This window comes from Monodelphis domestica, chromosome 2 (assembly GCF_027887165.1).
Source record: "Monodelphis domestica isolate mMonDom1 chromosome 2, mMonDom1.pri, whole genome shotgun sequence".
Classification (NCBI taxonomy): Eukaryota; Metazoa; Chordata; class Mammalia; order Didelphimorphia; family Didelphidae; genus Monodelphis; species Monodelphis domestica.
In genome coordinates, this window is record NC_077228.1 from 301433309 (window position 1) to 301458816 (window position 25508).

Below are 25508 nucleotides of genomic sequence, written 5' to 3' on the forward strand. Positions count from 1 at the left end.
GGGCCCTGCTAGTGGAATGAGAAGCCAGGCCCAGAGACAAGAGGTCCTGAGTTCAAATTTGGAGTCAGACGCTTGCTTAACTGTGAAACTCTGAGCAAGTAACTTCACCCCAACTGCCAAGCCCTTATCACTCTTCTGCTTTGGAATACTTTGCATTGATTCTAAGATGGAATAGAAGAGTTTAAAAAAAAAAAGCCCACAAACTATACACTTTAGAAACATAGTTTCACTGGCACAAAAAAATTATTATCACCATGCAATGTAACACTACTCAATTTGATGGGCATTTAGTTTAAACAGATGTTATAGACTAACAAACACACCACAGACTACAATCTTCTTTATGTTAGTATTCAACAATAATAATGGTGAAGACAAGTATAATCAATATTATATTGCATGCCTTCTCAAAGAATAAGGGAAGAGAGAATTTAGAACTTTAAAATTTGTAAAAAAAAGTATTTAAAAAACTTTTAAAATTAAAAAAGTATATTTTAAGTTAAAATATATAATTGGGATATATTTAATGAAATGAATAAAAAGATTAAAAAATAATAGTGATGAAGGGTTGGAAAGAAATTATGTATCTTTTAAAGCAAAAAGCATCATACAAGAGAACTGACCCTGTATTATCATAAAAACACCTGGTTTAAAAAAAAAAAGCTATGACTGTAAAATACAGAACATAAGTACATGTTAAAAACTGATAAGTATCTTAAGTAGGTAGCTAAGACAAGTACGGTTTTTACAAAATGATCAAGATTAGAAAACCATATCCCTCCCTCTTTCCACCAGAACTTAATTTAGGGTTATTTTGGCTGCTGTTCCTAAGGAAGCAAGCTCCAGCTTCAGACTTGCGACAGTCCAGCATTCCCCTCCCATTAGGGAAAAATGCCACCTTTGAAATCAGAGACCCCAAACATACATAGGAGGGTCTAACCCATAAAAAGACAGACTTGTCAATAGCTACCCAAGATATAAAAAATTCAAACAAGTTTTGAATATTGCTTGAAACAATATCCCAATTTTACCTGCTTAATTTAAATAGGCTATTAAAAAAAGCATTCACACCTCCAATCCTCTCTCCTCCCGGGTTCTATCATCTACCGAGGCAGATATTACTCCCCAGCGACAATCAATATCTGACACATAGCCTCGGTAGAAAGGAGACGAAGCACTCAAAGCCATCTAAAAACAAACAAAAATTAGCTTCTGTGGATGCTGTTTCAATAGCTGTTCATGTGTGTTCTAAGAAGCTTCATGCAATCTGTTTTTTTGTCAGCGAGGCTAAAACACAGGATTAGTGCTTATCCAACCCCCTGGAAATGGACTGACTTTCCAACTCATCCTTCCCACCCTTCTCCTACAGGGAAAAAGACCTGCAGTCCCCCAAATTCTTGAAATGGAGGTAGATTTGGTATAGCTTATGATTTTACTTTCATTCAAATAAACTCAGTTTTTCTGTAAAGGAAATATTTCTTTTAATTGATGAAATGAAGTGAGCAAGAAGATGTCAGAAAGTTAAGCTAAACCTCAAAAGTCAGCTGGTGGGAACACCATCCGCTGGCTTAGTTATCATTGATCCCTTTAAACTTTTCTTATCCATAACCTCTGAATATCACTCTAATAACTGCACATAATTTAGGCAAGGCTAATTTTGACAGAGGCCCACGAGCAGACAAAGAACACACTGACAGTCGTTTTGCCCATGCAAAATCTTCCCGGTAGACCCAACGAAATGCATTCTAGGAAAATCTTTTTTCTACTTACTACAATTGGACAAATAGTAGCCAGCTGATCATAAAGGTATCTGGCTTCTGATATACTGCAAGCCTGGAATGTCACCTGTAAGGAAAGCAGAAAATTACTAATATCTTCAAAAAACCCCAAAATAAGAGTCATGAAGGGAAGGAGGGACAAGGGATCAGGGTCATGTCATAAGGCTAAATAAAAATCATAGAGATGAAACAGAATTTTAGAAGCTGATTTAGAAGATTGGATAGAAAACCAGACATGCCCCTGCCCTAATAGATAACCTGTCATTTCTACCTAAGTTGAATCAAGAGTCCATGAAATTTTCAGAAATACAACCTGGTTATATTGCCCAGGAAAATTCTCTTCTGTCAACATACTGACTTGAAATAGTCTGGCTCTCTTTCCAGTTAATTGGCCATGAAAAATTCTATTCTGCAAGGGGTTTGGAAATGTCTAAATGGTACAGGTTCTGTGAAATTAAAAGGCTGTTAGGAAACTAGAACTATGTTATGCAGGAAAGGTAGGTTAAGTTTCATTTTTAGACACACACACAAAATTTAGACACATATACCATCTCAGCCCCTGCCCCCAACCTAATGAAAACCTCTGGCCCTTTGGCAGTGGACAATGCCAGATTAGTTCATCCAAAGTCAAACTGGTTATGTTGATTCACATAGAAGGAATAACTGATTCCCTGAACTTGTTTTGTATCCTTTTGGGAATACCTAAAAACTATTCCATGAATATCAAGATTTGGAGAGTTGAAACTAATGCCTGCCTGCCTCTCCCCCTCTCTAAATTCTAAATCCTTCTTGATTGTTGGGGGGGATTTCAGTTCTCAAGACTCCCATGTTTCCCAAACTACCTGGAGCTGCATGCTGATAATATCCCACTTTTATACCTGTTTTCAGTTATTAAGGGCTTGCCATAGCCTGGCACAAAAGATATAGACTCCTGGTTCCAAAGCCAGGGAACTCAGGCTCCAGTAATGTTTCCAAAGCACACTCTGGGGGGAGGCAACACAAATTAACACTGTATATCCAGTCGCTAGAAACCCAGGAACCAGAGGGAAACAGTCTGAAAGATCAGGCTGAAATCCAAGAGGAACCGTCCTCAGGATGGGTTGGAGCATCTTGACAAAAAGAGAGAGAGTTCTAGAAAAATCCTGGGATACAGAGGATAAGGCTGGTCCAGAAGAATGAGCTGGCAGCACTGGGGCATACGCACAGAACCACCTACTTCCTCCCAAATCAGAAGAGGAAGCTAAAGGATGATACTAAAGGGCACATTCTTTTCCAGATCTGATTCTTACTGCAAAGGAAGAGGTGGTTGCAGGGGGGGAGAATGGGAATCTTGAGCTTTTTTTTTTTTAATTTTATTTAGTCAATTTAGAACATTATTCCTTGGTTACAAGAATCATATTCTTTCCTTCCTTTCCCTCCCCCCACCCTTTCCATAGTTGACACGCAATTCCACTGGGTTTTACATGTGTTGGAGGGGAGCTTTTTAAATAGGGTTCCTAAAAGGAATCTAGAAATTCTGGACTAAGATTTTATAGAGGAAGTAGGGGATTGGAGATGGGAAACTCAAGGATAAAATTCTGACGCAAAAGAAAAACAATTCTCATTAAAAGAAAAATGAGGTGTTGTCTAAAAATACTTAGAGAAATGTACAGTGTTTTACTGCCCTATTTAAGAGTGTTCACAAACACACCCCAAAAACAACTTTATCTTCTGTCTTAAGAGTCGACTTATTGGTTCTAAGGCAAAAGAGCAATAAGAGATGCAATTTGCCTAAGGTCAGACAGCTAGTAAGTGTATGAGGCCAGATTTGAACCTAGGATCTCTCATCTCCAGGTCTGGTTTTCAATCCACTGAGCCACCTAGCTGGCCTCTCCTATTAAGATTTTAAAATCTATATTTATCTATATATATTCATTCATTCCTATAAACAGTAGCATATAGGATGGACTGATAAAGCTAGTTAGCTAGATTTCTCAATATATGTATGTGTGCTGTGGGGTGGGCCAGTCTCCCACAGGGGATGGGATCTTGGAGATGGGACAGTGTTGGCAAAATGATGGATGGGACACAGCTTTCGCATTCAACCCACAGCATAGGTTTCACAGGATAAACTGCTCCACCTTGGCTGAGGCCTAACTTTATTTTATACCCTTATGATCACACATCTACTTGGCACACAGTTTCATTCTTAACATACATGTTTCCATGGAACCTAACAACAGACAGGAAGCCTAGTGAGAGAGTTAATGAAACATTGTTGCTAAGGGCAGGATCAGTGGGTAGAATCAATATGACCCAGATATAGGTTAGGGAACACAGATTTGCCAGAAGTTTTTATGCCTAGAAAAGAGGGTCCTATCTAAGTGGGTATATAAGAATCCTTAGGTTTAATTTTGTAAGTGGGCTCTCCTGGTAATATCCTGGGGGGACAGAGTGGACATCTGCATTAACTCTGCAAGCATGTTGCTCTCATCTATTTTCCTGGGGTTAAGTAAGAATAATAATCATAGCAATTCCGGGGATGTTAATAGTGAAAGTCACTTTGGGGGGGGTTTCAGTGAGTGTTTCCATCCTTCCTGGAGGGGCTGCTTTGCAGTCCCTGGTTTCCATGTGGACTATGTCAAACAGCGTGGTCTTTGATGGCTCCCAGCACATATGGATAGATGAGGGGGAAGAGAGAAGGGGAGAGGGGGGAGACAAGGGGAGAAGAGGAGAGGGGGGGAGAAAAGGGGGAAAAGAGAAAAGGGAAATAGAAAGGGGAGAAAGAGAGAGAGAAGGATTGATATAATTTTATATGAGTGTCAAAAGTGTTAAATTTCAGAACAATCTGAAGCTGGTAAAGTCTTCAAGGACAATGAAGTGAATTGTTTTTTCTTTTTAAAAAAAGTGATAATGGGGGAAAGGAGAGAATTAAAGAAGAGACAGGACTGTTGCTTGAGGCAAATAACCAACTACAGAAGGCTGAGCTACTTAACCCTTATTTTACTTGTTTTCTCTGTCAAGGAAAACAACCTTTGAACAGCAAGAAGCACAATAGTAAAAGCTAATAGAGTTGATCCTCAAAAGGAGGAGTTCACGTCACCAAGGTCCAAAAGTTCTAAATTCCAGTAAACTAAAAGAACTGGTAGACGTGAATGCTGAACCAACATTTGTTGTCTTTGAGAATGGGAGAGGTACTAAAGACATGGAGAATGATAAAATTTCTAATGATAATTTTTTTGTAAAAGGAAGAGGATGGAGTAGATCTGCAACCAGGAAGCTTAACTGCTCCCTGAGAAAATTCTAGAACTTACTACTAAAGAGAGAGTGAATATCTAGAAAAGAACACAAGGGCCATAAAGGATGAAGAAGTCTCCAGGAACAAAAGCAAGTTTTTGTCAGTCTAACTTTAGTTCCTCTCTTTTTGACAGGGTCACTAGATAGTAGGTCTGGGAATATACTATAGATAAGTTTCTTTGGATTATAGCAAAAGCTTCTGACAAAGCCTCTACTCGTGCAGAAAAGATGGAAAGATATAAATTAGGGGAGGAATTCATGGGTTAAGTGGCTAGACAAGGATCTATGCATGGTCCTGAGCTGCTTAAGGATGACTTGGACAAAGGCATAGATTGCACAAATAGGCAGGTGATGTTGCTAATGCAACGGAGAAGAGGAGATGCCTAAATTCAAGACAGTCTAGATTAAAAAAGATCTTGGTAGGCTAGATTTGGGGGTCCAAATTAAGTAAGATAAACTTTAATAAGGATAAATAGAAGTCTTACTTGGGCTAAGAAAGTGAATGTCACAACTCTAAGATAGGATAGACACAGCTTGTTGGGGTGGGTACGAGGAAGTGTAAGAGGATTACTCAAAAAGGAGTTAATGCAATATAGCAGTCGAGAAATCTAATGCAATCTTAGGGCCCATGACAAAGGGACTGACAGTCTTGCTGTCCTCTACCTAAATCTGAGAACATCTGGAATACTGTGTACTGTGTACTGTGTGGGTACCATATTTGAAAAATACAATAAGTTAGAAAGCACCCAGATCAAGGGAACCAGGATGGCAAAGGACTTCTATATGTCATATCATATGAAAACTGTCTGAAAGGTTTAAAGACATTTTACTTGGATAAAAAAAGACATGAGTGGATGTGATGATTACTAATTTCAAGAATTTAAAGAACTATCACTTAGAAGAGGAAACATATTTTTTTCTAGTCGGCTCCAGAGGGAAGAACTAGGAACAACAGAAGGAAGCTTCAAATAAATAAATCTAGGCTTCCCTGTTTGGGGGGGAAAAAGTCCTAATAATTACAGACAACCAAGAGATAGTGTTTTCCCCTTCATAAAGGTCTTTAAGCAAAGGGTGGATGGTCACTCATCAGGTATGAGTCTTTTAGGTATGAGGTTCAAGGCCCCTGAGGTTCCTTCCAAATTGATTCTGATTTTAATTTATTTTCATATTAATTGGTAACTACAATTATTCCTAGATGGAAAGAAAAAAGGTATATTTACAGAGAAATTTCAAATTTTACATTTTAAAAAGATGTGTGTGTATATGTGTATGTGTGTGTGTGAACACACACTCATGGGGAAGAAGAGAGAGAAGGAAGTTAGGATCACAATTTCAGCTATATATGGCAGGGAGGGAGGATGCAGAGGAGGGTAGAGAAAACTATCCTCTTGCTACAAGCTCAATATCTCATCACTCAAAATATCTCCTCATGCCTGTGTTCATATTTAAACTCAGAATTAACCTTAGCTGTAATGGTCTCATTGAAATGGGAAGGAGATTCAAAATATGATCTGCTTTCTTTCTCTTGATTACAACTTGAAGTAGATTTTAATATTTTATTTTGGAAGAAAATTTCCTTTCAATACTAAGATTACCACAAATTAACTTTTGAAAGCAGGATTATAAACTAGCTAGTTTATCTGTAATGCCCAAGAATTAAACAAGTATAATTGATGATAAGAATCAGAGTGAATGGTTCACTCAAGTTTACTACTTTTTTGGGGCAGCCAGGGTTCACTTGGTCTAATTTAAAAAAATTAAAAAGACTGCCCACACCAAGGTTGATGATGCTTGAAACTGTAATTTCTATCTTGGACTTAAGGCTCTGTCAGAACATTAAAATGCAAATTTCCTCTGAAACAGGCTTCACACTAGGCTTTCCAAGCCATGTGCACCATAATTAAAAGGACATTTTCTGGATATGTTCATGACAGTAGGTTTTAGGGGCAGACTACAAGGTTATTGGATACTGGGGGATAAGAGGAAGGACCATGAATGGGAGAAAAGGGTGTAAAAAAAGAAAGCCTAGGTATCAAAAAATACTTTCTCAACTACAATTTTATCCCGGTCCAACTGCCCTAGCAGTTAGAATTCAGCATGACCTTCTGAATTCAGTACAAAGGGCACAGAACATTCCACTTAGGTTAGTACCCTGACTAATAGGTAAATAAGAAACTGACTTTTGGGAAGATGCTATCATCTCAAGTAAAGAGAAGATACAAGAAGGCAAAATTAGATTTAAGCTATCATCAAGTTAGCTCTGAAAAAGGTCCCTGAATAGAACATTTATGTTACTGGTTTTTCCTCCCTTCCGATGTGGGGACAGGTTTGTCTCGAGCCACCCACATCCAACATCCCTTTTCTCCAAAGGATCTCATTTACCAGAATGTTAACAAGACCTGTGTCTTGCTCCAGTCCTTTTCTGTGCTAACTGGCTTGACCTTTAACTTGAACCAAATAAGTGTCTCCATATAAGAAACAAGCTAATAGTACCACATGGCAGGGTGCTTGAGGAGTAACTGAAAGGTGGCAAAGAATCGTTTTGCTCAGGGCATCCTTTTCCAGCAGGAATGGTGACTGTTTATTCAAAATAATCCAGGATAGAACAGTTTCCACTATTCTAATGACATCCTTTTCAAGCTTTAAATATCAAGAATAACTTAGTTTGCATTTTAATTAGGTTAGATTACTTAAAAGCTTTGATTCATGAACTAAATTGTTACTGCTAAACTAGTTTTTAGGGTAAAAAATTTAGTTTGTTATTTACTTAATCAAAACACCAATATACTTAATCCATATTTTAGATGTTTGTCCATGAAATATATTTTATTCTTTAATACCAATCCAAATTTTATTACTGTCCTACTCATCCCCAATGGTGCCACCTTACCCAGTGCAAAATCTTAACACGTGGTATTACTTTTTTTTAATTTTTTAATGAGAGTAGTGAGAAAAGAGAAAGAACAGAAAGTTCTTGGATAACAAGGTAGAACTGAAAATTTCCCAATGAATTTGGGTAGCAAAGACACTTGGATAATTATGACCCTTTATTCCTAGCCAGAACTAATCAGGACTAAGTAATTATAATGATCAAATAAGTGAGGCCAAAACAGATTCCTAAACTCCCATTCAATCCCCCTTCCCACCAATTGTTAGTTATACTGCCCCAAATTCATTAGATAGCTCTCAAACCTTCATTTACTATCAGTTCTGAGAAAGAGACCTAATGGTGTTTATGATGATGAAGGTGAAAATTCCAGGTATGCTTCTTTCCTAGTGATTAAGCAAATATTAGGTCACTAATTCTTCCATTTCTGGTTAAGTCTATATTATTTATAGGCTTTAAAAATAATATTTCATTGAGTACTACATTGTACTTCTGTCTATTCACATTCTTATATTACTTAAGTTAGTTACACTGAAACTCTACTTAGAATAATATAAAGATTTTCCTGTTTCCCTTCCTCTAAGCTCTACTTTTATAAAGGATCTACAGAACATACTAGTGAATCTTTTCCCTCATTACTACATTTCTGTCTCCAGAGGTTAAATGACAGTTTAAGGAAATTATGTAGATGGTTCTAATAATAATAGAAAACAAAAAGAAAATGACCCTTGGACTCACACACATACATATTTTCTGACCCCCAGCCTTAACGCTTCAAGTTTCTTTAATAAAAGTTAAATGACAACAAAATGGACACAAATATAACTTACACATATGGACACAGAAGGCAGGTAGATATGGAGAAGTGAACAAATCGGTGAAAGCAAACATTATAGCTAACTGCGGACACCAAAGTGTTGCTAACAGATACTAACAATTGTTATGGCAAAAATGTTATGGCAAAAAATATGGCATAAAGTATCTTTAAGGTTGGAAAAAAATGGTAATAACATGAAAGGAAGAAAATAAGCCAAATGGATCCCCGCCCTCAAAACAGCAAAGAATAAAAATAAAAGAAAAAGAATAAAAGAAAAAGCATCTGAAGGCTATAAAAAGGGAAAGTAGATATTAATTGACAAGTAACTCCTTAGACATAACCATAACACAAAATTCTGCAAAAAGATTACAACCAGAAAAGCAAAAGATGATCTCTGGTATGATAAAGCACTTTGCACATTCAGTATTTCTCTACATGCATTTCATTAATCAAGTAATTATTTTATGGCTTTAAAAAAATTTCTCTTCTTAGATAAACCTGCATATGCTGGACAGTGGAAGTGGCTATAGGCTGACACTTGTTGATGCATGCCAAATGCCAACACTGGAGTAGAACACTAATGAATATAAGCAATTTTGTTTTATTCAGCATTTTGAATTCTTACATTTTCATTATAAAAAACAAGTTGAGGAAGAGTAGCATATTTCCCTTTCCTCTACCCAATAATAAGTGACACCTTACTGCAGTGCTGGAACTGTAGGGAACACCAATCCAGGACATGCTAAAGTATCATTGCACATGGCTGATGCTTCTAAAAGGACACAGACATGATCAATGAGAAACATGTGGGAAAGATGGAAGAATCCATAGTGGGAGGAAATAAAAATCAAGGAGCTTTGTGTTTTTTGCTCCAAAATTTAATTTTGTCAACACTCATCTAACATTTTAGAAAGCAGGTTGTTTCTCTGGAAAGAAAATCTAGCATTAAAAAGTCATTCCACAATTTGGCACCCACTGCTTATTAAGTCTACAGGGCAAATGGTATTTCTTCAAATACTCAGGAATAGTCAAGAATTCCAATGTGATCAAGACATCTTTTGGGTAATTTGAAAGTACCCATCATCATGTGCCAGGATCCAAGGATAAATTTTAAATCATAGGGGAATTCTTAACCCGTGGTCTGGGAGCCTTTTCCACCTAATATTTTAATAACTATTTCAATATACAGTTATTATAAAAATGAAAACCTTAGTTCTATTTTTAGCTACCGAAGTTTATTAAAACTATACTAAGACTTTTCAACGATACCCTGCAATCAGTATCCTTTATAATTTTACATATTTTAATTTATGCATTTAAAAACATTATTCTAAGAAAGGGTCTATAGGCTTCACTAGACTGCCAGAGAGGTCTAAGACACACAAAAAAGGCCAAGAATCCCTACAATACATCAATTTGAGTAAGGACTTAATTTCCCTTAAGCCTTACTAAGAAGTGGCAAATATTTCACTTCTGAGATGTGACTATAGGCCTCTACTTTTATTTTATTTTTTCATACAGTCTACAAATTAACTATGCCTAACAAATATTTTTTTACATGGGGATATTTGTGGATGGTCAGAGGGAACAGAGAACAATTACTTGTAAGCCCATGTTAAAGTTTAAGCTAAATGGAAAACTGTCCCCCAGTAAATGGCAAACGTTTCTCCCACTATAATTAGTGCAGGCTTATTTGCATTTGCTTTGGACTTCTATTCTCCTGTTGGAGGGCCAAATTTTGTGGTCACTGGCCAAAGGCCTTAGAATAGTTAATGGTAAACAGAGAAACAGCAATGAGATCGTTGTCAATATCATGGAATTAATTTTAAAACCAATAAGCTCAAGGGCTTAACTGTTCTCTAAGTCTTTTGAAGCAAGATACAAAACTTTAAATATGTGACTGAAATTCCAATTCTTCTGCCCTAAAAAGGTCCTATTTTCTGAAGTGAGTATTTACTTAGAAGGTAACATTTACCAAAGTTTTGTGTTTGGAAGCCTCACAAATAATTTGCTTAGATCAGACTTTAAATCCGGTATGATATTCAAACTATCTCTTACACGCTTGCAACCCCTGGCTCATCTTATTAAATATTGGGCAGAGGGGAAAATCTTGATAGTGAAGTTAATTCTTCTACATTTTTTAGATTAAAATTGCTTTAAATATAAAACCAAGTCACATTCATGGGCATAAGTATAGTTATGTTGTCAGTAGGCTCTGTAGCAGCTCCTGGCAGGGATCAGACACACAGCATGGATTATTCTTTCTTTAACTAGAAGGGAAAGGGGGGAGAGTATGCAGTATTACCCTATTTCCAGATAGACATTTCTACCTAGCTGAAATGACTGGAACTGGACAAAAAATAGTCTGTGGGATGATTCCTTATTCACCTGACCAATTTCATTCAACTTCCAATATAGGAGCAAAAGAAAAAAAGAAATACAAGCTGGGCAATATTTACTCTCGTTTTAATCTTTCAGATATGGGTTAGACTATTCCTATAATACAAAATGAATATCTCCTAAGATTTAAGAGATGGAAGAGATGTCAGTTTCACAGAAGAGGAAACAGAAGCCCAGAGCTAAGGTGATCTGCCCAAAGTCTCACTACTGTGCCTCGGGGCATAGCTAGGGGGCTGGGAGTGAGTGGGTGCTATGAAGTTTTTAGTACCTGTTTACAAGCCTATCTAGTATTAGTCTATAAACTTCGAGGTTTAAAACTTGCCATTTCTATGGGCTGTGATCACTAGACACAAAGCGTCTGGAATCTTTCCCCCTCGTCTCAGAAAGCCCTGCCAGTCTCCCAGCAAGCAGGAGAGCAAACCATGGTTGTAGCTCTAGTTCAGAATTTGCTTTCAGGTCTGGGGTGGTGATGACCCCTATAAGCCCTCCTGCCGGATCATCTGGGTTCAGGAGTTCTGAGCTGCAGTAGGGCTAACGTCCATCAAGTGCTGGCACCCATTCCAGCTTCAATATGGAGAGACTCTGGCAGCATGTGTATAGTGGGAAGAGAACTGGGCTGCCAAAGGAGGGCATGAACTGATTAGGGGCAGAAAGGGAACAGCTCAAAGACTCTGTGTCAATCAGTAAATGGGATTAGTCCAGTGAATGACTGCTCTACATATACCCTGTACCAATGGGGAGAGTCGGTTGAAAAAAAAAGTCCTTTTTCTTTTCTTTTCCTCCCTCCCTCCCTCCCTCCCTCCCTCCCTCCCTCCCTCCCTCCCTCCCTTCCTTCCTTCCTTCCTTCCTTCCTTCCTTCCTTCCTTCCTTCCTTCCTTCCTTCCTTCCTTCCTTCCTTCCTTCCTTCCTTTTGAAACCCTTACCTTCTGTCTTAGAATAAATACTATGTATTGGTTCTAAGGCAGAAGAATAGTAAAGGCTAGGCAATGGGGGTCAAGTGACTTGCCCAAGGTCACACAGCTGGGAAGTGTCTGAGGCCAGATTTGAATTTAGGACCTCCCATCTCTAGGCCTGGTTCTCAATCCACTGAGCCACCCAGCTGCCCCCTCATTTTTCAAAGTAAGTTTTTCAGAACATTGCCTTTTTTTCCCCTACTAGAAAGAAAAGGCACATCAGATTCCATTCACTCATGTTTTTAAGGAATGTATGAATAAAGAAGGGACTAAGAAAGACTACCATTGATTTAATCTCATTTGGGGATCATAGATTTTAAAATTTAGAGCTAAAAGAGCTTTGGAGCTCCTTTAGTTCCATTTTACAAAGAGGAAACTGAGCCCAGGAAGTTGAGACTTATTAACCAAGGTCATTAAGGTAGCAGGAGAGAGAACCAGAATTTGAACCCATGACCTCCAATTCCAAATTCTGTATCAAACTAATTTCTTTTTTTTAAATTTTATAGTATTTTATTTGATCATTTCCATGCATTATTCATTAAAGACAAAGATCATTTTCTTTTCCTCCCCCCCACCCCCTGTAGCCGACGTGATTCCACTGGGTATCACATGTGTTCTTGCTTCAAACCCATTGCCATGTTGTTAATATTTGCATTAGAGTGTTGGTCAAACTAATTTCTAATCTGATAGTAAAAATCTGATAGGAAAAGTTTATGAGTCTAGGAAAGAAAAAAAAATTCGAGTTTCTTATAGCCAAAGGAAAGCTATAGATTATGTGTTATTTTAGTTAAGATACAACTAAATCTATGGCTGGCTTTAATCTCTATAGAAATCTCAAACAAAAAAAAATTACTTGTAATGACAAATATAAAATTTGAAATTTCTTTATGGAAAGGTACACTAGTTTTTCAGATTTAGCCCTAGACAAAAAAAAATTAGTTTTTTAGAAGAAAACAAGATGAAGTGTTTATAAGAAAGCAGAATGTCAGTAAACTAGAACAGATTAGGACAAGCATGTGTATTACATATCAGATATTTCTAAAATACCTGAAGGCAGCAATTGCCCATTCCAAATCCCATAGCATCCATATAAATATGATTTGGTTGAGCTGCTTGAGTGGCTTCATCATCCTGAGGAAACGTTTCTATAAATGGAAATGGAGTATTCTTGTCCTTAAAGACTGTATTGAAAAAGGAAGACAATTGAGAATCAAGAGTTAAGAAAAATAAGTATGAAAATGTTGAAAAACTTCTTTCCTTAAAATCATTCCCATCTCTCTCAGGCTCACAACACACTCTCTCTCTCTCTCTCTCTCTCTCTCACTTACTCGGTACATTGATAACAACTTTTTCTCCTCTCCTATGTCGGATATTCCTTGTTAAGGTACTGAAAGGGAAAGAAAAACATTCTATCAGGCAAAATCATAATAAAGGTAAAAATATCAGGCCCAGTTTTAAACCACCAGACCTCAAGTTGTGCCAGAAGCAAAGAAAGTTTCCCCCTTCCCTTCACCAGCAGGGCAGGGACCTATGTGTACAGAACACTGATGACACCATCAGATTAAGTCAATAAGCTGTTGATTAGGGTGAACCACCAAAATTCCACACCCAGGCATTCCTATCTTCTAGAATGTTTTAGATAGACTAGGATTTAGTCACGAAGTACCAAAGGTATATTTGAACAGGAAGCAATATGTATTAAATGACACTTGTTCCCTTGGACTAATAAATCTAAAATTTGACTACAGAACAAGGCACAAATTTGTTTCCTTTTCATTTCCCCATCTATCTCCCATTTGTGCTTTTGGCTAAGTTAATGTATAAATGGAAATACATTTTTAATTTCCTACAAGAAAGTGAAGAAAACATACATCAGAGAAGCAGAGAGAAAGAAGCCTGTGTTTCCTAGGTGGTCATGATGAGGGTGTAAAGGAATAAATGCAGCTTTTAAGTCCAACTGAATTACTATTCCAATATAGTTGAACAGTCTTGAACTGGCGCCATGTTTTAGGAAGTAAAGAGATAAACTAGGGAATGTCCAGAGGTCACAAATTAGGACTGTTTAGCCTGGAGAAGAGGGGACTCGGGAGGGGATGGCTGTCTTCAAACATTTAAAAGATATCCTAGATAAAAGATATTTTTAAAATATCCTATAGAAGAAGGACTTGGCTTGTTCTGTTTGGCAGAAGGAGGAACAACTGGAAGATGTTGTGGAGAAGCAAACTTGGGCTTGTTCGTGGCAGGAAGATTTTTAACAATCCAAAGGGTCCAGAAGTAGTTTCCTTCACTGGACATCTTAAAGATGTCCACCTGTCAGGGGTACTAATTAGGTATGGTATTAGGTATTAAATTACATTGGATTTGAGATCTCTTCCAACACAGATCCTGTTCATCATAGAAAAGGATGTGGATGAGAGCAAACAGCATCAAAAATACTTAAAGGGGATATCTTTTTAATTGCCTTATCTTTTCATGAAGATAAAAGTTCAAAACATCAGTCAACATGGGCTCCTTTATCAGATCAAGATATGGCTGGCTGGCTACAGTGGCCCTTCTAGTCTCATTTTAGTCAATAATGAACACTTTAGTGCACTAAGCATTCTTGGAGGACAGGAATTCTCCAGAAGATAAGCAAGGTGGTTCAGCAAACCTAGTCTCAGATACTTCCTTGCTGTGTGATCCTGGGCAAGTCATTTAACCCCCACTGCCTAGCTGTTACTGTTCTGGCTTGGAACTAATACTTAGTATCAATTCTAAGATAGAAGAAAAGGGTTAAAAAAAAAAAGATGAGGAAGGTGTCAGGAATCCTAAACCTGACACTCACTGTTTGCTCTCATTCCCATTCTTTTCAATAGCAATACAAAATTTTATGGTTCTGTTCCTGCCTCTCTTAGAAGGAGGTCTCTAACCTAAAGGCTATGAGCCTTAGTCACAATCAACAAGCAAAAAGAAATTGCTATTGGAAAAGATCAGGTTCCTGGAGAGGAAATAACCTTCTTTCCCCTGCAAAGTTTCTGACAATGATTATTCCAATTCACTGTATTGTACACATTGGCCTGACTCTGGAATTTAGTTACACATTGAGGAAATAAAATAAGAGACAGGCCCCTTTCATTGAGGCTTCGTGTCATGCCTCAGAAATAGAAAAGGAGCCAGCAAAAAACAACCAAGCGGAAAAGGAGTATCTGAGTACATAATGGAGTCGGCAACGTTCATATTCAAGGACATCCATCCCTACAGACAGGGGCTAACAGGGTGAGGTTTTCTCCTACCTGGTGCGCTCCTGCAGAAAGCTAGGAAACTCTGCTCTAAGACTAGAGAGCAAACAGAAGTGCTATAGACTGTTCGCCACTGTCGATGATAATTGTTTGGGAGACGGCATCACCCAGTGGATAGAACTCTGGAGTCAGGAAGATCCGAGTTAAAATCCTGGTTAAAACAGTATTTGTAGCAGCCTAAGAAAAGTCCCTCATTTTTCTCATCTTCCATTTCCTCCTCTGTAAAATGAGCAGCTACCTCACAGATCAAATAAAAGCTATTCCATGTAAAATGCCTAGCAAATCTTAAAGCAAGGTGCAGCTATTATTAATATTAATCTCATGCTTTGGACTCCATTTCAAGTCTCCAATGCCTCCTCTGCTTTCCTCATTTATCCGAAGAGGATCCACAATTATCATCTGATGCCAGCTCTCTATTGTAACCTGTACCTTCCCTGATTCATTCGCCTCTCCTGTCTCCACTGTGCAGAGGCAAAGGTATCTTTGTTAGGGTTTGAGTTTTAACAACACAACCTCTTATTTAATTCTAGTTTTTTTCAAGCCTATTTCTCCTTGATCTCTTTGGAACACTTTGAAACGGATGCCCACTCTTTCCTTCCTCTAATTTTCTCCTCCCTGGCTTTCAAGACTGTAATGATCTTGGACAGGATTGGTATATATTTAGAAGGCTTTGAAGAAAAAAAGGGGTATTGGGGGGCATGAGTATCTGAGGCAAGAGCCAAGTAGACCTGGCAGTAGCAAAGATGCCTGCCAATGGGGGCTGCTGGGAGATCCTTGACACACCCCTTCCTGGAGGAGGAGCTTAGGGTCCTGCCCCCATTCATCCTCGATGAGGAACTTAAAGCAGAGAGAAGAGAGGTCCTGTCCCAAGTCTGACAGTGATAAGTCACAAAGCAAGGAGGAGAAACCAAGGCCTCCAATTCCACATCTGATGCTGCCTTTCGCCCACAAGGATCTAGGGAGTTAGAGAAAGGGCATCACTCAATAAATGATCTCAAATTTTGAGTGTTGACTGACTTCTTGGAAGATGGCACAGGGACTTGGGAGTCAGGAAGACCTGGATGGCAATGTGGCCTCAAACCCTCTGTGAGCGATTATTTGAGCCTTGCAAGAATGAGTGATGAGGCAGGTGGCATCTGTGCCACACTGGTCCTGCCATGATGGCATGAAGAAGATAAAAACTGGAAGGCCAGCCAGCCCAATGCAGGGGATTGATGGAAGAAGGTGGGCAAGGTAGGAGGGATCAGAAATGGACTGGAATATCCAACTGTATGTAAACACAAAGACTGCATACAGACCTGAATCTGGGGTGTTTGTTTATTGCCTCATCTGGAAAGAACAGGGACTTTGAAGCTCCTCCTTCAACGGGTGTAGGTTTGTAGTCAGGTACTGTGAAGCCAGGACAGCCTAATCTACAAGAGAATGGAGAGTTAAATATAGGAGATTGGAGAGTTTGATTCCAGGATAAACTTTGAGAAAATATGAATAATATGCATAAAACACATAAATAGACTACAAGTTCCTTGAGGGCAGGGACTATCTTTTTTTCCCTTTTTATAGCCCTGGCACTTAGCACTGTACCCGACACACAGCAGGCTCTTAAACATTTACTGATGCGTCATTTACATCTTAACATTAACTATTTAAGACAATCTCCTCGCTTCTTAGCTGGGATAAACATCAAAAGGTTAAGAGTTTTGATTATACAGGAGGGCAGTAGACATGACAGAATCCTACAACATGAGTAATTTCAGAGCAGGCACAGTGTGATGCATATGAGTCTTTGGGGCTCTCACAGCAATATAATTATAATGAAGAACAGGGGGAAATGGTTAAAGAGGAGGGACTTAGAAAGAGATGAAAAGATGCCAGAGAATTTTAACCTTTGCCCCAACTTTCTCCATAGCCCTGGTGGCACCAACTTTCTTGTGTGCCATTTTTGTTGTCTATTTTATGCAATTCTCGAGGCCCACTCTTGGGGGGAAAGGTAATTACATCTAAGAATGTAATTAGATTCCTCTGGTATTTCTATTTCAAGATGGTGACTTTCTGATAATATCTAGAGAAGCAAGCACCTTAATCCTATTGGCAAAATGTCCCCAAAAAATGAATCAGAGACCTTCTTCTAAATCCATAGTGTGACATTTCCCATTACTCAACTACATTAGAAAGCAATCTTCTTGAAAGTAGGGATTATTTTGTTCTTTTTGTTTTTATTTCCATGGCATAGTGCAATGTTTGGCATATTGCAAATTTTTAATAAATAATTTGCTGATGATCATCTCAGTCTCATTCTTCACACCTGAAGGGCCTTGGTATAACCACCAAAGATAATAAAATATTGAAACAGTCACTATTAATATAAAGTTCATGAAGTTCAATCTTTCAGGGATTAGAGGCTACTTCTTAGTTAACAGTCAAATTCTATTCTCACCTTATTTTTCTTTATGAACTGCTTCCAAGTTCCTTTTTTTTAAAAAAGTCCAAGGCAAAGCAATTATTTCATGGTTTTCCAAATTAAGTGTGAAAACAGTCCCCAAAAAAATCCTTATTGTTTGTTGGTAACCCTTTGAATAAAGGGACAATACAAGAACAGGCTAAAGAGGAGACAGGTTGGGTTAGCCTTGACTTTCAAAAATGCCCATTTAGAGGGAGTATCACCATTATTATTTAAGAAGGACCTACTGTCCCACTTTGAAGTGACTCAAAGTCTCTGCTTGCTCCAAGAAAGTTGTAAAGGGATAAACAATTATTTGCTGAAACTTTCTTAAACAGTTAATTTGTTTGTTGATTGGGCCATGTTTGTCTTTTGTTTATTCTACTAATTTTTTTAATCCCCTCTCTGGATCACTTATGTTTTGTCTTTGTTTACCAAAAATAGTTTGTTGAGTTATTTAGAATGCCATCTATCTAATCTTAATTAACATCATGTGGGGAGATTGTTATTTAACCAAATAAAATATGACACATTTTACAACAGTGGGCTCTATAAATTTAGAAATTTCTTTTAAAAAACCATTCATTTTAAAAATAATTTTATTCCTTGATTTTTAACTTATGGCCCTATAGGAACTCTTAGGACATTAACTAACTTACCTGGGAAATGATGTTATAGTGCATAAAGCCTCATTTTCTTTTAAAAGAGACGAAGCCTCCTGCCTACGTTTTCTCATGTTGTCTTCAACTGTGTTAAATTCTGACATTGTTCCTCCATATGGTTGTCCTGGTGTCCCTTCAATCATATAGCTTCCATATTCTGGTCTCCAAAGTGTTGGATGGCTATTTGGTGGAGAAAAATTATTTCTTAAGTTTTTAATCTCGTCATATAATCTGGTTGATTTTATCAGGAATATTTCTAATGAATTATTATATGCCACAAGAGGAAAAGAGCATAAAAAAACTTTACAGAGTTTATTTTCCACAGATCTTTAGTTATGTAAGGGTTATAAAATTTTAATTGAAAAATATTAAAACTCTAAAAATATACATCAGAACACCAATTACACAAATTGACCTTCAATACCAACTATAATTATCCTATTTAAAAGATACATTTTCTATTTTTTAACAACCATGTGTTAACTTTTCTTTTTCTAATTTTCCTTTTATTAATTTTTAACATGCCATTCCTCTTGCAAATCTGGTTAACTGAAGTCTGTCTTCTGTTAATATTAACCTCACCTGGCTAAAATCTAAATTATGGAATACTACTACTAAGGGGAAGATTTTTATATTCCAAGAGGCCAAAAAGAGAGACTGAGCTTCCCAAAGTTATGTGTGGCAGCACTTCCCTGACTGAGCTTTTTTGGCTATGTTTTAAGACATGTAAATCTTTCCCCCTCCAATTATTTCAATTGAGACCTCTTTAAAATGTAGCCTTGTAGTTATGTAAACATAGTTTTTTGCAAACTCAATGTTTAAATCTGTAACTAAAGTCTATTTACTTATTTGTTCTAACTTAGCTTATTCAATCTTAAAACCCTGAAGGAAGCATGGGATTATTAATTTATATTTTTAATTTTTATAACCTAAAATAATGCATGTGATTATAATAGGCAAGAGAATTATTTCTCTTTTTTTTACAAAGATTTGACATAAACTCCAATCTAGGCTCAATGTTATTTTTCTAACACCCCCGCCCCCAAACCAGTGTTTATTATGCATAATAAAAACCTAGGTTTCACCACTATAATTTCTGTGTTGTGATAGGTTTATATTCAGGAGCAGTGACTTACCATGTGAGCTTAAAAAGGAGATATTTGCCCCATAAAAATCATCTCTCCTGACTTCTTCTCTCTCTGAAAAGTCACCCTCCCTTTTAATAAAGTAAACAAAATAAACCAATATATATTTTTAGACAGGTATAATAAGATAGGCTTCATTCTGTACCTATCTGTCTGCAGAAAAGGGAGGTTTATTTTATCATGAGTCCTCAGAAGGCAAGCTCTGTCCTATACAATGGTATCCATAAAAAAAAAATGGTCTAAAGTTACTGATTAATGTAATGTGTTGAGGAGTCAATGAAATCAGCCCAACTATAGAAGGGTACCTCTAAGTACTAGGCAAGTTGATTACATATCTGCTTACTTTGGGTTTTTCCTTTCTCCTTTTTCTTGCAATGCTTCTAGGATTTCCTCTCCATTCAGAACCACGCGTGCTTTTTTATTCTGGTGGTCAAAAGACACCAACATGTATTCCACCTATTTGAAAAAAAGGTGAAAAAAGAAAGAAATTCACATTCTGTCAAAGTCAAGGCAGAGACTCTGGTCAAGTCATCAAAACCCATTTGCCACAATTTCCTGATCCGTAAAGTGAGCTGGAGAAGGAAATGGCCAACCACTCCAAGATCTCTGCCAAGAGAACCCCAAATGAAGAGTTGGGCACAAAAGAACCACAAAAATTCCTCCTTATCTCTAATGACTAAATAACAACATACTGGTCACTGGGCACTCTTTAACTCTTTCACTGAACTGAATTTAAATAAAATGCCTGGGGGATACAGAGGTTGGAAAGGGGCAAACTACTCAAGTCAGGAGTTTCCCTTTGTTTATTCTGTGACAGAATACCTATTGGTTTGCATAGTATGAAAATGGGCAAAAGACCAGGTAAAATATTGACTTCATTATCTCCTGGGCAACCACTCTTTCTAAAACCCTACGTAATATTCACAAGTCTTACTCTCTAAGATACTTCCTTCTTGTTCCACTCATAGCCATCAGAGTGAAAACAGGGAGTGTTAAGAATTATGCATTCTGGTCAGAATACTGGTTTTGGCAGAGGTGCTCCAAACTAGCCTGTTTTCAGGAATTGGTCATGCAAAGAATAATAATCTTGACTTATCAGATAACGTGTTCTGGAATTGCTTCAATATATATGAGAAAATTAACTGTCAAGGCAAAGCTGATAATCCTTACTGATCAGAATGACCCGTTTAGGAGTTTATAGATAAAAATTCTATTAGAGTATTATTAAGGTTGTGTCCTCAAAAGAGGCAAATCTATGCAGTTCTTTCTTTTGCTACAATGCTGAAAATTTCCAAACACTTCAACCAAACTCTCCAGGTGCTTTTTCATTTTCAAGGTTGGGGGGGGGGGGACAGGGGCTGTCCTAGTAATCTTAGGATAATGAATTAACAGTCACTATAATTTTGTAAATTTACAGAAAATTAAAGTTTCCACATTAAGAAATACCCCAATGAACTGAGAAAACAAAATGCTGTTGGTTCCCCTGAAACTCATGGTTGATCATAAATACAATGATTTTAAAAAACCTTTATCCAGGTAAATCTCAATCATGTAAACTTGAAAGTCTGGGGATGATTTTGTTTTTTCTAATCCTAAACTCTATTTAGCAACTTTTTTTTAAATGCCCTCCTTACCTATGTTTATGAAAATCAACAGGTTTCAAGGCTGAAGTTGCCCTGATTTGGAGAATCTTGTCACTTCTTCCTACACCTTTACCATTTCATCTTTTACAAAAGATTTTTAGCATGTAATCTGCCTGATAATTCCAAGGTGAGATCATCAAAGCATGGCAAGAATTTTTTTAAAATCATCTTTAGAATGTTTGATGAAACCAACTCTGCCATCTACTCTATTTGCTTCTCTAAAAATACCTTCCACTTGCCTAAAATGTGCTTGTCTTTTTTGTGGTTTATATTATTTATTTAGATGCGTATATACAAACACATATTCCTTTATTACGGTTTAAATTCTTTACCTAGTTACACCACTAATCGCTGGCTGGACACATACAATAACCAAAATGTATAATTTGGAAAGGATGCTAAAAATCATAAATGCTACTGTGCAGTAGCTAGCAGTTGTGGTGTATATTAAAAGTGTGCAAAGTTCTAAAATGTCCTTGTCTTACAGTTTTGTTGGCCGCATGAATATCTGATATAGTTATTGATGTGGTTCCATTTCCTCCAATAGTCTCATCTTCATGTAGGCTTCTAAAGAAAGGGCTCACATTTAGTCTCTCTCTCTCTCTCTCTCTCTCTCTCTCTCTCTCTCTCTCTCTCTCTCTCTCTCTCACTATAAATATATATATATATATATATATATGTATGTATATATATATATATATATATATGTATGTATATATATATATATACAGCTCTAATCCCAGTTACTGCCACTTGGGCACCATTGTGATGTAAAGAGAAAAGGGATAAGGCTGAGGACCATTTTGTATTTTCTCTTTCGTGGGTTGTCCCGGCCAAAGAATCTATCACTTAGTAGACAATCTGCTGCTAATGATCTTCTCTTTACTTACCTAAGCTAGTTCTCAGACAGGTAGATGCTGTCAGTGAAATACTGGACAGAAATATTTTTCTAAATGACTTAGGACATAATGGTTAAAGGGCAAGCCTCTAAGACAAGGCAAGTTGGTTGTTTAAGTTCTGCCTTTTGATAAATATGTATGATCCTGAACAAGTCACTTAAATTATAATTAATTTAAATTATTAGTTATAATTTAATAGTTTAAATTTTTATAATTATATTTATAATAAAATTATAAATTAAAAAAGGCAAACCCCCAAATATTTCTCCACAAGTAGATTTAATAGTTGAGTTTAATAGAGTATTAAGACTGTGCATATGCATGCAATATATAAATACATTTTCCACAGAAAAATGATCAAAACAATAGTTGAGCTTCTAGAAGATCCAAAATTAAGAAGACATCATAAATAAAATAGGTGAATCATCTAGTTCTCTGCATTTTAAATGTCTGCTGAGCCAAAGTGGTTTATCCCACTGTTGCCTTTCAGTCACTCAGTTGTATCTGACTTTTTGTGACCCACAAACCATAACTGTCCTGGAGTTTTTTTTTCCAATTGCTTCTAAAAATGGGTGAAATCCAACAGAGGATGAGGTAGAGGTGGAGAGTAAATGTAGTTTGGAAAAGGAAAATTATTTTTAAACACTGGAGAAATTGTTTTTCTGTCCAAGTAAAATATAGTGTAAGAAGGAGGAGTGAAGGACTATGCAGGGGGTATAGAGGATATTCTTAGAAAGTGTGACATTTGTTCAACCATCTTAATGTTGGCTGTTAGAAAGGTTTTGAGTTAGAAGGGACTTTAGAGATCACCCAATTCAATTTCCCTTTTTTTTAAGACACAAAATACTGAGGGTGGCAAAGATTAGAAGATTGGGACTGGAATCCCAACTGGAGTTAGAAGACTCCAATCTAGTAAGTTTCTCAACATGCCATACTGCTTTTTGAAATGTGGAGGCAAAATAACAAGGCCATTCTGGGTCCCAAACCTAGCTTTGATGTTAAGTCCCTTATTGTTGAACAAATCACTTATCTGAAACATACCACTCCTAAGAAAGGCATGTAACCACTGCCCTGGCAAGTGATTTTAAGTTGTCAAATGGCTCTGGAGCAGGGGGGAAAAAAAAGGACTTTTACCCTTGTTATCATCTTCCTTTTTGTCCTATCCCACCCAAATATAATATAAAATAAATCCATGTACTGGTAGTTTTAGTGGGCAGAGGAGGAAGGGGGATTTCCATAGTCTATATCCCAGACAAAATTATTTTGAATGGTAAGTTACAAGGCTCTCATTTATCATGCAAATTATTTTATGTGGTCTCATTGTATTCCCTAGGAGGAAGAAGTCTTCATTCTAATGTTGGTTGGATTCCTATTTTGGCAGCACTCAGAAATATTTTTCATTTTCCTAAATCATCCTGGTCCTAAATTCAAAGCCAGATAAGCTGGGTAGGAATGGGAAGTTACCTGTTTTTAAACACTTCTCAAAACTGGCTCACGGGTCAAATAGTTAACCTTTAAAATAAAAAAACCAAACAGGAAAACCTCTTGTCTGTCTACGGCTTCATGGCAGGTTTGTATAATGGAAAGAGTGTTGGCCTCGAAGTTAAGAAAAATCCGAGTTTAAACCCCACCATCTACTACTGTGACTTGGTAAATGACTTATCTTCTACGATTCTCAGTTTTCTCATCTGTAAATAAAAGGGGAATAAACTATACCTACAATACTTATTTCACAGGGTTGTTATAAAGCTCAAGCAAAATAATAAAGTGCTTACAAACTTTAAAAGCACGCAATAGACAACAGGTATAATTATGACACAAACTAGAATCAGTTTTAATTTCAGAACACTTAATATGAAAAACTCTGTTTCAGAATAGAAATAAAAACCAACAACAAAATTTCATTCAGATAAATAAGCATGAGTCTAGCCTAGCCTTTTTGAAAATCTTGATACTTTAAGATATTTCATGGACAAGAAAGGAAACCTAAAATTCTTTAAAAATGAATGATTTCCTGTAATATTTACCCAATTGGTTCTTTTCTTAGTATCCATCTGGAATTGTAATTCAAATGTTTGGGTATTTATGCTTTATATACAATAGGTATTCAAGATATGACTACAGATGTCTACTAAGAGAAACAATCATGTGGGAAAAAAGTATTGGCCTTCAAAGCAATATAGGAGTAAAAATGAATAAATACTCCTAGTATTTAAGCTTCCTCAAAAGATCCTCTGAAAACAATAAAGACCTTTATAACTAATAGTGTCCCCCCCCCCCCCCAGATTCCAGCTAGACCTGGTAGACAATGAGAAACTCAGGTGCAGAACAAACAACAATTAAAGGGAATACACAGCAGAACACCTTTAAAAATACAAGTCTTTATTCATTCAGAAAGACACAAAATCACTCCCCCTACAATCAAATGCCCATACTGGTAACTCTCAGGCCAACACACTTAATAATCTCTTTCCAGACTCACTCCTCTTAAGATCATCTTTTTATTTATATGTATGTGTGTGTGTGTGTGTGTGTATGTGTGTGTGTATATATGTATATGTGTATATATATATTTATATATACCATATAAATATATATATGTACATATACTATATAATATATAATAGATTATAGATATAATATATAACATAATAGATTATAGATATAAACTATATCAGATATATTATAGATATAAAATATATCACAGATATATTATAGATGTAAAATATATTATATATTATAAATATAGAATACAGAATTATGTTTTCTCCATAATTTCTCTCCAAAGAACTCCATTCATCCTTTTAGTGCACAAAAAAACTGCCTGCCCCAATGGTTAAATCTTAAGCCTTCCATTTGGCTCTTAAAGTTACAAAGAATGGAAACTACCACTTGGATCGACAGTGGCCTCTGAAAGCTCTTCATCCCCTTAACTTTGTGGCTTCCTATGAAGCATTGAAGACTTCCCTTCTGATCTACTTGCTACACCTCCCTCACCCCTCCTCCCTGGGTGCCTTTGCCCTGGCCATCTCCTCCCCATCCTGCCCCTTGGATTCCTTCAGGATATAGCTCAAGCCTGGCCCTTTTTCAGCTTGAGGTTTGTTCTGGCATGCCACAGAACTCTAGGCACTGCCCTGCAAGGTGACCTGGTACAGAGCTCTCTTTGGATGTACTATGTTAGTTATCTTTAGAATTAATTCCTCGAGGAAAGCAGTTTCTTATGTGTGTCTGTATTCCCTAGCACCACCCCCCCCCCCCAATGATTCCTAGCCTCTGTGTTGGTCTTCCACGATCCCATCCATCTCTTTCATTTTGCCAGTTCCTCATTCAAAG

General features: G+C 37.0%; 1 protein-coding gene across 2 annotated transcripts in view; it reads right to left on the bottom strand.

Moving 5' to 3' along the window:
* GCLC (glutamate-cysteine ligase catalytic subunit) overlaps nucleotides 1-25508 on the bottom strand; it is a 71059-nt gene that overhangs the window by 19324 nt on the left and 26227 nt on the right. For both annotated transcript variants that reach the window (XM_001364459.4, XM_056818405.1), the window contains 7 exons: nucleotides 19977-20089; nucleotides 18486-18668; nucleotides 16688-16801; nucleotides 13440-13498; nucleotides 13159-13292; nucleotides 1771-1845; nucleotides 1072-1188 (listed from right to left, as the gene is read on the bottom strand). In XM_001364459.4, the coding sequence (XP_001364496.1) occupies nucleotides 1072-1188; nucleotides 1771-1845; nucleotides 13159-13292; nucleotides 13440-13498; nucleotides 16688-16801; nucleotides 18486-18668; nucleotides 19977-20089 (795 nt within the window). The remainder of the gene's footprint in view (nucleotides 1-1071; nucleotides 1189-1770; nucleotides 1846-13158; nucleotides 13293-13439; nucleotides 13499-16687; nucleotides 16802-18485; nucleotides 18669-19976; nucleotides 20090-25508) is intronic.